Raw genomic sequence first — 13526 nt, forward strand, 5'->3', positions numbered from 1 at the left:
CCAGAGGTTGGACCCTTCCCCATTGATTGCAAATGCTAGGGATATAGCATTACATTATGAGATGGGGATATCGTTTTAACAGTGCACACATAGAAAGTAACGGATTGATGTTGATCGCTGATAACCCAACCCAAAAAAGGGAAAATCTCGAAGTTGGGGGCTCCAGTTATCAATTTTTGAAAAACTGCCACAAGCAGGATATGCAACAGGAAGAAACGGTGGTGGAACGTACCCACCGCAGCATGTTCATGGTTCTAAACCGGCTCATTACCACGGGGAGAGTTATCAGAGTATCCTACAGACATGGATTTAGGAGTTTTCAAAAAGGTCTCAAATTGCACTTTTTTAAAAAATTATTATTTTTTTTTTTAAAGAGATGGCCCACATGTAGGGATGAGCGAACCCGAACGTTACAGGTTCTGTGTTTTGGGTGGTGTAGGAATTCCGTTATAACGTAATTCGTAGACTGAATGCAAAACGGAAGCCCTTGAGAGGCATTCCGTTTTGATCCGTCATAATAGAAGTCTATGGGCAAGCAGAACGGATCCGTCTTGTTCCCGTTATGCAGGACTTTGTTTTCCGTCCTGCATAACAGAAACCGTACGGATCCGTTCTGCTTGCCCATAGACTTCTACTATGACGGATCAAAACGGAATGCCTCTCAAGGGCTTCCGTTTTGCATTCAGTCTACGAATTACGTTATAACGGAATTCCTACACCACCCAAAACACAGAACCTGTTCGCTCATCCCTACCCACATGATATGATAACATTGGTTCTAGTCACTAGGTACTCCTCTCATCCATGACCCTTTTCTATGCCTGGTTTAGGCGTTGAAAATGGTCTAACTATAAGACATCAAGGAAGCTGTCTTACATTTAGAACCGGAGGTTGGCGCCTCTTTGTAACTCCGGCGGATCCTCCGCCAGCCATGGAGCTTTAATAAGACCGGCGTCTAAAACGTCAGTCTTAATAAATGTGCCCCTATGTTTTAGCACCTGCTGCTAGTTTCCTATGGTCCACGTGGCTGCTGTAAAGCAAGTCTCTGAATGCTGTTAACAGCAGATCAGGTAAGATTGCCGCCACCCCATAATCATGTTCAGAAAATAGAACAAAAACAAAAAAATAAAAAATCAACAATCTATAATTTAAGCAATAGCGTGCATGTTGGTCCACAACTCCATTATTTCTCCATCCAGAGCGTGGACTCAGGGAACCCTCATAACAAATATAGGAGATACAATCCCCATCATTCAGAATGGATTAGTTGAATTTTCAATGTTGCTACCCAGGTATAATACAAAAGTATTGTACACACCTTCTGTATAAAACCTGCAGTAGAAGCTGAAGCTCACACAAATGAAAAAAGTAGACGTTTTCCAGAATTTCACACAATTTTACCTGACAAAACTGTAGATTTGTTGTACGTTTAGGCTGCCGTCCTCGCTGTTGCGTAGAGCCAGCGATATCAAATTGCAATAATTGATAGGAGGACGAGGCCAGGTTTCATACGCAGTTTTTTGTATTTGACCCTTCCTGTACTTGACTTGGGTGCTCATTCTCCGGAGGTGAGCGGATGGGCTGGGGGTATAGCAGTGGTCATCTTCTGTACACTGGGAAAAGGGATGGAGAGGTTACAGCTACAGGCAGGATAAAGACCCATATACTTCAAGGCGCTTTCCAGTCTCTCAGCATTGATGACCTCATCCTGAGGAAGGTCTTCTTGATTGGTACAAGAACACCTTATAAATAAAAAGGCAACAGCATAAGTCATTTTACCAGTTCACTGCTGGATGTTAGAGCGTCATCATCAGAATCGTCCATGGTTGTACAGTCAACACTAGGCCGCGTCTTGACATTTGGCTTGAAGGATTTACAGGACGGGGTTATGCAAGGCTCAGGAGGTGAAGACACCTCAGGGCATGGGATTACAACATTCGGGTCTACAACCAGCCATAGGGTAGGATGAAAAGTGCTTTCTAGAAGGGGAAAAGCAAGAGTGCAAAACTTATTGTTTTACATTAAATACTGCAAACGTGTCAGGAATAAAGTGGTGTACAAATCACATATTGTATCTTCATGTTTTTGTGGCATGGTTAATTTTACTGGATTTTTCCCTTTAATTCCTTGTTGGTTATTGGTACCAGGCTGCGTTCCTAAGGTCTGAAAAAACTGCACATATGTACTGCACACTGAAGACCTTTAGAATGGACTAGGAAGCTAGAAAATATCTGAGCATGTAACAAAGAGGTTAGCTCAAAGGATGACATTGATCGAGTAAGACGCCTTGTGACTACCACTTCTTTGTATGATATGTGCCTCGGACAGATGCCACGTTGGGAACTGGTCGATGGGGAGCTTGCCCATTTGTTCACAGAATAAGTGACCGTTACTTTACTCTGTATGTTATCTTTTATGTATTTTATCATAGTGTAGTAAGCTTTTTATGCACCTAAGCCATGTCAAGCCCATTCTATTCCCGGATCTCAGAATTCACAGTAAAACAGTATTACATATGAATAAAAACATTGAAAATGGAACAAGTGCATTCTATATAAAAGGGAATGTATTACCTGTATTCAGTTTAATAGCTAAATGGGTTTTCCGGGAAATTGGTTGAATCTTATTTTCTGCATCCGGCTGACCAGCTGTTTGAGGAAGCCACAGCGATCTTGGCCTCCTCGCAGTTTACCAAGCATAGCATGGTTCATGGATACTGGCTGTGCTTAGTATCGCAGCTCAGCCCCATTCACTTCAATGTGACCGAGCTGTGCCTAGGGCATGTGAGTGATGAAGGTGACATCACAGGCCTGGTAAGAGGCCTCGGAGCTCACTAAGCGCCGTATGCTCTGAACAGCTGATTGGCAGGTGGTGTCCTGGGGAAAATAAATATAGGCGATACATGAATGGGGGAGGTGTTATCAGTGATTGATAGCATTCTCTGTGTAAGTGTGTACAGAGATAGCCGTCAGTAGCTGTACACGGGGAAGGGGGGAGGGATTGTCATCAGTGATTGATAGTATTCTCTGTGTAAGGCTACATGCACACGAACATTGTTTGTTTCCGTGTCCGTTCCTTTTTTTTTTTTTGCGGATAGGATTTCATTTCAATGGGTCCGCAAAAAAAAAAAAAAAAGAACATGTCCTATTCTTGTCCGTTTTAGGCATTGTTACAATTGATCCGCAAAAAATAAAAAAATAAGAAAATATTATAAAAAAAATAAAAATAAAAAACCCACAACACGGATGGCATCATTTTGTGTGCTGTCCGCATCCATTCCGTCCCCATAGAAAATGAATGGGTCCGCACCCGTTCCGCAAAATTGCGGAACGGATGCGGACATGTGAATGGAGCCTAAGTGTGTATATAGAGATAGCTAAGATCATTAATAACCCCTCCCCTGTGAGTAATGAAAAACAGAAATAGCAGATATTTATATAAATAAAAGGTTTTCCTGAATCTTTTCCCACAGAACCATATATGAATCTGCTCAGCTAATGTAACATGCTGCCTGCAGATTGCAATGCATTTCACATTCACAGATCCTTTTTTAGGACATTTTACGATAACGGCTTTTTTCGTGGTACGATACGCAAAAGTAAACAAAGCAGCGAATTAATGGATTTCTGTGGAGCCATATTTCTATGTGCATAGCTTTCACAATTGCCACTGTACCACACACTATGGATACAGTGGTTTTGCTCACCCTGTGGAGATCCTTCCTCAGATCTGCACGGTGACGTCTCCATGCTAGCTTGTCTTTTTAAAGAGTAGCGGTCCACCTTCTCTTCAGCACCTTACCAAGATATAAATAGAAAATAAAGTTAATACTTAAGAGTCTTTCATTTATATTTTCCTCTTTCAGAGGCGCTCCACAGAAAGAAAAAAAAATTACATTAAAAAAATATATATAAAATTGTATGCATATGCAATGGGCGGCCGCGCCAAAAAGGCCCTCTATAAATCGCGTCCCAGGTTTGGTAGGAAATGCCGAGTGGTATGTTGTGGTCTAAAAAGTCTCTTTATGGGTCACAGTGCTCCTACCTGGGTAGTGCAGGACCCCAGGCTTTGGATCCAAAGCAAATAAATAGGGGGAATAATTGATGGATTTGAAGAAATAACTTGAGTCCAGACCTTGAGATGAAGTTCAATGGCAGCTTTACTTGAATAAACGTTTCTTCAAACAGTTTCAAGCTTTGTCTTGGTTCCAGCAGGCTTTAGCATTAAACTGGCAGGCAAACTCAACTCTGCTATATCTATTTCTCTCTGACTCTGCTGTACTGACAGGCTGGCTGTATAACTCGGCTTCTTCTGTATGCTGCACTTCACTTTGTAGTCTGACTCTAGGTTATGCCAGGGAACTTTTCTCCAGGCTCCTGAGGCTTTAAGCTTTGGCCTCCATGGCCAGCAGAGCTTAAAGTGCTCTGGCTGGTGTGGGCAAGTCCAGCAGAGATGTGCTCCTGCACACCCTTTCCCTTGCAAGGGTAAACTGCAACCAACTAGAACTGGTCCCCACCCTTCCTGCAGGAAGTAGGACTAGGAGAGGGAGAGGGAGAGAGGGAGAGAGAGAGAGAGAGGGAGAAAAAAAAGAGAAAAAAAAAAAAAAAAAAAAAAAAAAAAAAAAAAAAAGAGAGAGAAAGAAAAAAAAAAAAAAAGAGAAAGAAAGAAAAAGAAAAGAGAAAGAAAAAGAGAAAGAAAGAGAGACTTACCATTCCATTCTACCCAAGTACAGCTCTGCAGTGTTTGCTGCCACCTGCTGGTGAACCAGGCACATTACATTTGAACAGTTACATAACATCAGAAATGCACAGTGTGGAGGACCTGGAATAAATACAGTACATAAGATGACATTATGTTAGTCCATTAAAGGGTTTCTATCACTTCGTATGCCATAATTAGCTCTCAGACACTAGCGATCCGCTAGTGTCTGCTCTGGCCAACCATCCTAATATAAGAGCTTTTTGGGCAGCCGTTTTGCTAAAAAAATAACTTTTATAAATATGCTAATGAGCCTCTAGGTGCTATGTGGGCGTCATTAGCACCTAGAGGCTCCGTCTACCTTCATACACAGCCACCGCCCAGCGCGTCCCTCCAGCCCGCCCATCTCCTGATGAATGCGATCCTCCGTGTGACGCAACGGACGAATTCTCGCGCATGCGCCGTGCGCGGCTGTATTCGGCGCATGCGCAGAGAATGTCTGACCGCTTCCCTGCTCAGACATCTCCACTGCGCCTGCGCCGATGATGCACTATTAAGGACAGTAGCAGGGTGTAGAAGTGTTAACACCTACACATACACACATAGCGTCCATTTCATTTACTCTAAAACACAGCATGCTCCAGGCTTCCCCCCCCCCTTTATTTTTCCTTAGTGGATGCCCCATTTCATGGTTACAGTCCTAGGTTGGACCCTGTACACATTTGAAAGCCAAAACGGTGGCATGCCCCATCAGATTACATATTGCAGAGGTAATCAGCATTAAATACATCCAAATAGTACCGTGTACCTACCGGACCTGCCTCTCTGGATCCAGAGAACTGCTGAAACAGCCTCACAAATTGTTCTGCTGCATGTGTGAAAGAAGTCTTAGGGCCAGTTCACACTGAGTGCCTTGATGCTTATTTTGAAGCGTTTCCGCCTCAGAATCAGCTCCAAAAAGGCATCAAAACAGTCTCCCACCCATTTAAATGGAAAGCAGCACTTTGCTTTTTTTTTTCCGCGTGGAAGCACGCCCTATGTTGGCGCTGAATCTCCCATTGAAATGAATGGGAAGCGTCAAAAAACAACTCCATGAAAGTCTATGCGTTTTTTGTGTGTTTTCTGCGCAGACATTGTTTGTAAACCTGCCGTTTTTTTTTCATGAGCGTGAAAAAACGCCTCAAAACCGATTGCGGAAAAATTGGAACACAATGCATTTGCAGACAAAACTGACTAAAAAATATTGCGAAACTTTTTTGGGTTTAGAAAGGGTCAACTGCCCATAAATATCAAGTAGATGCATCATTTAATAAGGTTAAGTCATATAACGATACAAATGAAAGAAAGGATCAACTGCCCATAAATATCAAAATAAAATAAACAAGAAAAATAAAAAAATTGGGTGGGAATTCCCCTTGCCGTTAGATATCTTCAAGCAAGGCAGAGGCCCCTTCTGCCCAAGAGGCAGCCATAGCGCACGTAGAATGGGCCTTTAGTCCCAACGGGGGAGTCGTCTCTTTCCCAATTTAACAGATATACAGGACTTAATCCAACGTGTTATGGAAGCCTTGCTAGGTGCTCTACCCTGGTTAGTACCCAGGTACTGGACCAATAACCGATTTGTTGTTCTGAAGTCCTTTGTAATATCCAGATATTGAAGAACAAATCTTCTCACATCAAGGTTACTGAATCTTTTTTCCTCTTCAGAAGAAGCCTGAGGACAGAATGAAGGAAGAGAAATTTCTTGACTGCAATGAAATTTATATACCACTTTGGGAAGAAATTCGGGAGAATGTCTTAAAACAATTCCATCTTCCAGTATTGTAAAGGTATGGGGGCCGAATCGAAAAAGCCTGAATCTCCCCGACTCTTCTAGCTGTCGTAATGGCTAGTAAAAATCCAGTTTTAAAAGGTCAACAGTCTCATAGATAAATCCGAGAGGACGGAAAGAACCCTCCATCTTACCTTCTCATCTGACAGCTTGCACAAACCTGCTTGGCAACATAAAACACTTCCTTCCCAAACACACACAGATACCTCCTGGCCTCTCCTATTCTCACCTATTAACACTTTCTCTGCTTCTCCTTACTGCTGGTGATATCTCTCCAAATCCAGGCCCACCTCAGCAAATCCCCACTATCACCTCTACGTCCCAATACAAATCTCCTTCTACAAATTTCTGCAACCCCTTAAACCTAATAACAATTCCTCTGACCCCTGCTCCTTTTGGTTCCTCTTGCAGGAGCATTATGGAACGCACGCTCTGTCTGTAACAAACTGTCGTACATTCATGAACTTTTCATCTCTCAAAACCTTTCCTTTCTGGGTCTCACAGAAACATGGCCGACACCCTCTGACACCTCCTCCCCTGCTGCACTCTCATATAGTTGATTTCAATTCACTCACACTCCCCGCTCCGGCTGCAAACATGGTGGAGGAGTTGGTCTTTTCCTATCAGACACCTGCTCCTACTGCCACCCTCAATTACGCTCACCTCATTTGACGTACACTCTGCATCTACTCTCTCTCCAACCTCTAAGTAACCGTCATTTACCGCCCCCCCCAGGCCCAGCCACCATCTTTCTTGACCACTTTAACACCTGGCTACTACACTTTCTTTCTGCCGACATCCCCACTATCATCATGGGTGACTTCAACATCCCTATTGACACCTGCCACTCAGCCGCCTCTAAACTCCTATCGCTCTCTTCCTCCTTCGGCCTATCAAAGTGGTCTTCAGCTCCCACCCACAGAGATGGCCACACTTTGGATCTCATCTTTACCTGCCTCTGCTCCCTATCTAACCTTTCTAATTCGCCTCTCCCCCTATCCGACCACAACCTACCTCACCTTCTCTTCATTGGTCCCTTCTGCTGCTCCCCCGGTCCACACACTAGCACACCCCCCAGGAACCTTAAACATCTCGACTGTCGCTTGCTTTCTGACTCTCTTCTCCCACTCTCTACCATCTGTTCCCTCCAAGACCCAGATGCTGCTACCACCCTTTATAACACCACAATAAGTACAGCTCTGGACACTGTTGCCCCCCTCACACACAACAAAACCCGAAAAATCAACAGACAACCCTGGCACACCAACCTGACCAAAAAACTCAGACAAGCTTCCAGGGCTGCTGAGCAGCGATTGAAAAAATCCCATTCAAAAGATAATTTCACCGCATACAAGCAATAATCCCTCAAATTCAAATCCTCACTCGCTGATGCAAAACAGGCCTACTTCTCATCTCTCATATCTTCCCTGGCCCACAGCCCTAAACAACTTTTTAGCACTTTTAACTCCCTTCTCCGTCCCCCAGTGCCCCCACCCTCTCCTCTCTTCTCAGCTGAGGACTTTGCCAAATATTTCAAACAAAAGATAGTCAACATCAGAGAAAGCTTCACTACACAGTCCCCACAGACCCTCTACACAACTGCTCGGTCCTCTTCTCCCAAAACCCGCTTCTCCACCATAGAAGAAAAACTCTCCACTCTACTCTCCAGATCACATCTCACCACCTGTGCACTTGACCCAATCCCATCCCACCTCATCCCTAACCTCACCACAGTGTTTATCCTAGCCCTAACTCATGTCTTCAACCTATCACTAACCTCTGGTGTCTTCCCCTCTGCCTTTAAACACGCTACCATTACACCCATCCTCAAAAAGCTTTCACTTGACCCATCTTCTTTGTCCAGTTATCGCCCCATATCACTTCTTCCGTATGCCTCAAAGCTACTTGAACAACATGTCCATTCTGAACTGTCCTCTCACCTTTCCTCCTGCTCCCTCTTTGACCGCCTACAATCTAGCTTCCGACCCCACCATTAGACAGAGACTGCCCTCACCAAAGTCACCAATGACCTACTGACAGCCAAAACCAAGAAACAATACTCTGTCCTCCTTCTCCTTGACCTGTCCTCTGCCTTCGACACTGTTGACCACTCCCTTCTGCAAACTCATCTCTTGGCATCACTGACCTGGCCCTCTCCTGGATCACATCATACCTCACAGACTGGACATTTAGAGTCTCCCACTCCCGCACCACCTCCTCGTCTCATTCCCTCTCTGTTGGTGTCCCGCAAGGCTCTGTCCTAGGACCCCTGCTCTTCTCTATCTACACTTTTGTCCTGGGACAGCTCATAGAGTCCCATGACTTTCTGTATCACTCCTACGCTGACGACACACAAATCTACCTCTCTGGTCCAGACATCACCACCTTACTATCCAGAATCCCACATTGTCTATCTTATATATCAGGGGTGGGGAACCTCCGGCCCGAGGGCCGTATGCGGCCCACGGTATCATTTCATGTGGCCCCCGGCCCCCTGCCAGAACATAATGTGAAAATGCTTATGACCCCTTCCATTATGGAAGCGGTCATTAGCATACGGGAGGCACAGGAAGGTGAGAACAGCACTGCACTGGCTGTCCTCACCTTCCCTGGTCTTCTTTCAGCCCCACACTGTGTCCTGACACATCCAGCGTCAGGACGCAGTGCACGTAGACGTGCACTATGACCTGACGCTGTGCGGTGTGAGGTGACAATATAGTGCGGCAGGAAGAAGAACAGGGAGGGTAAGTGAATCTGCCAAGAGGCAGCGCCGTACGGAGCTGGAGAGGTAAGTTTATTTGTTTATCTTAAATACAGTATCTGATCTGATGTCTGATTGGGGCTGATCTGAGGCTAAAGGAGGGTGGGGAGGGTCTGATGGGGGTCTGATCTGAGGCTTGGGAGGGTCTGATCTGAGGCTGGGGGTGTCTGATCTGAGGCTGGGGTTTGATAGGGGTCTGATCTGAGACTAGGGGGGCTGATGGGGGCTGATCTGAGGCTGGGGAGGGTCTGATGGGGGCTGATCTGAGGCTAGGGAGGGTATTATGAAGGTCTGATCTGAGGCTGGGGGGTCTTATAGGGGCTGATCTGACCCTGGGGGGTCTGATGGGGGCTGATCTGAGGCTGGGCGTCTGATCCGGGTCTGGTCTGAGGCTGGGGGTCTGATGGGAGTCTGATCTGAAGCTAGGAAGGGTCTGATTGGGGTCTAATCTGAGGCTTAGAGGTCTGATGGGAGTCTGATCTGAGGCTGATGTAGGCCTGGGGGGTCTGATAGGAGGCTGATTTCAGGCTGATGGAGGTGGGGGCAGATATTTTGCTGAGAAAGGGACAAAGGCAGGGACAGTTGCGAAGAAAGAGGCAGGGAGAGTGAAAGCTGGGTGAACCCCTCTCTGGACCCCCTGGGTTTAGCTTCCTGCCATTAATGTCAAATAAGTAACATTCTGAACTTAAAAATTAGACTGCTATGTGTGGTCAATATGGCGCCTGTATTGTATGTAATATACTGTATATATATAGTGCAGGCGCTATTTTGTGCTGCAAAAATACAGCCCTCTAGATTATTTTAATTGAAGTGCAATTTCTGTAACTTATCCCTAAGTCAATTATATGTTTGACCAAATACAGCAGTAAAAAATTTTTATTGAGAATTTTGTATGGCCCCCGAATGATGTTACAAATATCCAAATGGCCCTTGGCAGCAAAATGGTTCCCCACCGCTGTTATACATCATCCTTCTCCTCTCGCTTTCTAAAACTTAACATGGAAAAAACAGAATTCATCCTCTCCCCCCCCCCCCCCCCCCCCATCTTGCTCAACTCCCCCAACAGACCTATCTATCACGATCAATGGCTGCACACTCTCCCCCGGTCAACCAAGTCCACTGCCTTGGAGTGACCTTGGATTCTGCCCTCTCCTTCAGACCGCACATCCAAGCACTTTCCACCACCTGCCGCCTCAAACTCAAAAACATCTCCCGCATCCGTGCTTTCCTTAACTTTGAATCTGCGAAAATGCTTGTACATGCCCTCATCATCTCCCGCCTAGACTACTGCAACACTCTCCTCTGTGGCCTTCCATCTAGCACTTCTCCAATCTATCCTCAACTCTGCTGCCCGACTAATCCACCTCTCACCCTATTACTCCTCTGCCAATCCCTTCACTGGCTCCCCATTGCCCAGCGAATTCACTTCAAAGTACTAATACATACAAGGCCGTCCATAACCTGTCCCCTCCCTACATCTCTGAGCTACTTTCCCGATACACGCCCACACGCACTCGCCGATCCTCACAAGACCTCCTTCTCTCCTCTCCTTATTGCCTCTTCCCACAATCGCCTCCAAGATTTCTCCCGTGCATCCCCCATACTCTGGAACTCGCTACCCCAACATATCAGACTCTCACCTACAGTGGAATGCTTCAAAAGAAACCTGAAAACCCACCTCTTCAGACGACCCTGCTGCCTCCATACCGCCATGACCAGCTTCACCCTCTCCTACTGTGTCCTTCTCCCATACCATGTAGATTTTAAGCCCTCACGGGCAGGGCCCTCTCTCCTTCTGTACCAGTCTGTAACTCGTCTTGTTTATGATTAGTGCAATTGTCTGTATTATGTATATATACCTCTTCTCATATGTACAGCGCTATGGAATGAATGGCACTTTAATAATAAATAATAATAATAATAATAAATAATAAATCCCAAATTGGGATTGAGGATCTGAACCTTGGGTGCAATCTACTAACGCCCCTGAAAAACCTTCTAATGAGATCCGATTCAGCCACTTTTTCACCCATAAAAGCACTTAATGCTGATACCTGTACCTTTAAGGTGCTTATTCTAAGACCTCGGTCTAGTCCTGATTGGAGAAAATCTAGAACTAGTCCTAGGTCTGGGGGCCTGGACTGGTCCCAAGAAGTTTTAGAAAAAGCCAGGAAAGCTTTCCAGAATCTTAAATATAATTTTGAAGTAACAGATTTTCTGCTGTGCAGTAAAGTATCTATTACCTTTTCGGATAGCCCCTTCCTTCTTAAGATGTTCCGTTCAGTCTCCAGGCTGTCATATGGAGATGCAAGCTGTTGGGATGAGGAACCGGACCCTGGAGTACAAGATTCAGAAGAAGGGGAAGGCTCCATTAATTCTCCCCTGCTAGAGACTTGAGTATCGGAAACCATGTCCTTTTGGGCCAGTATGGGGCTATTAATATTAATTGGGATTTTTCTTCTACTACTTTTGTCAGGACTTTCGGTATTAGGGTGGGAAGGCGTACAGGAGACCCTTCGGCAATTTGTGTGCTAAAGCATCCTCTTGCATCGGTCTGTTTTTGTCGATTAACTGTGTCCCCCCCCATCTTACCGAGATCTGGTCGAATACTGTCTGGTTTAAGCTCCAGTCTCCTTGTCTCAGTTTTTCTCTGCTCAAGAAGTCCGCTAAATGATTTTCTTTCCCCTTTATATGGACCGTCGTCAGAGATTTTAGGTCTGCTTCGGCCCAAACAAATTTTTTCTGCCACCGCCGAGAGGAGACGACTTCTTGTCCCCCCCCCCCAGTGGCGCACCTACAGGGGAGGTCCAGCGGGTCTGGACCCCCCTAGAACAACCAGCCAATATTTATTTTTTTATCCTTCAGGGCTGCACAGGCGGCGCGGCCCTGGATGTAATTGCGGCAGCGGTGGGGGGGCAGTAGGAGATGAGCGCTTCCATTGTGGAAGCGCTCATCTCCATATCCATCTGTATCGCCGTCCTCAGGACAGCGATACAGATGCCTGGGCTGCGGCAGGGGAGGGAGAGGTGTGTCCCTCCCCTGTTCTTCTGTTAGGCTACAGGCATTAGTGCCTGCGGCCTATCAGAGGCCGACTCAGGCGGCGCAATGACTTCATCGCGCCACCTGAGCCGGGCAGCACACATCAGGGACACAGGCCGGAAGAGGCCTGCTTCACAAATCGCTGCTGATGGAGGTAAGTATCAGTGTTTTCTTTTTTTTTGGAGGGGGGGGGGGGGGGGGGGAGCTGGCACTATGGGGGCATCTGACAATTCTTACAGCCCAATTTTTTTGGGGGTTGCACTTCTTACTGGCACATTATGGGGGGGGGGGACATCTGGGGGCTCTACAGGGGCTTTTTTTTTTTTACACATTATGGGGGGCACTATGGGGAAGTGGGGGTTCTAAAGGGGTATTTTTTCTTATTGCCACATTATGGGGGGCATTATGGCATCTGGTGGCACTAAGGGGGCATTTTTTACTGGCACATTATTGGAGGCATATAGGGAAGAGCGGCTCTATGGGGTAGTGGAGCACTATTGGGGCATATGGTTGCACTATATGGGCATTATTTGGGGGCACTATGGGGAAGTGGGGGTTCTAAAGGGTCCTTTTTTCTTATTGGCACATTATGGCATCTGGTGGCACTAAGGGGGCATTTTTTACTGGCACATTATGGGAGGCACTATAGGGGAGAGCGGCACTATGGGGGAGTGGAGCACTATTGGGGCATATGGTGGCACTTAGAAGGGGCATTTTTTACTGGCATATTATGGGGGGACACTATGGGGAAGGGGGAGAGGAGCACTATGAGGGCATTTACTGGGGCACTATATAGGGGTATTTTATACTCGCATACATTATGGGGACATTAGCTCAACAGCGGGCACTAAGCGGGGGTATTTCATGTACTGTCATAGGGAGGGAGAATTATTAGTACTGGGAGGTATTATGCAGAGCTTTACTACTACTGGGGGGCTATGAGGAACATGATTACTAGTATGGGCACTATAGGGGCATTATTACTACTAAGTGTGCTCTGGCAGAGAATTATTTATATTTGTGGGATTTTGGGGAGCACTGTAACTTTGGGGGCACCCTGCCACAGTATCAGCTTAGCACAATTATTTTTGGGGGACATTATCTTTATACTATTAGTGTCTGGGCAGTTATTTAGAGCACTGTGTGCCAATAATTGTTTAAGGGGGCACTATCTGTGTGGTAGTAGTATTCCCAGGG

The 13526-nt window shown here is 46.0% G+C and overlaps 1 protein-coding gene across 1 annotated transcript in view; it reads right to left on the minus strand.

Annotated features, from left to right (window-relative positions):
* Nucleotides 1-13526, minus strand: part of FOXR1 (forkhead box R1) — a 31003-nt gene that overhangs the window by 10251 nt on the left and 7226 nt on the right. Inside the window, exons 2-4 of the mRNA XM_040424837.1 lie at nucleotides 3707-3796; nucleotides 1780-1979; nucleotides 1402-1613 (exon numbers count right to left, since the gene is read on the minus strand). Coding sequence (XP_040280771.1) covers nucleotides 1402-1613; nucleotides 1780-1979; nucleotides 3707-3796 — 502 coding nt within the window. The remainder of the gene's footprint in view (nucleotides 1-1401; nucleotides 1614-1779; nucleotides 1980-3706; nucleotides 3797-13526) is intronic.

This window comes from Bufo bufo, chromosome 1, assembly GCF_905171765.1.
Source record: "Bufo bufo chromosome 1, aBufBuf1.1, whole genome shotgun sequence".
NCBI classification, from domain to species: Eukaryota; Metazoa; Chordata; class Amphibia; order Anura; family Bufonidae; genus Bufo; species Bufo bufo.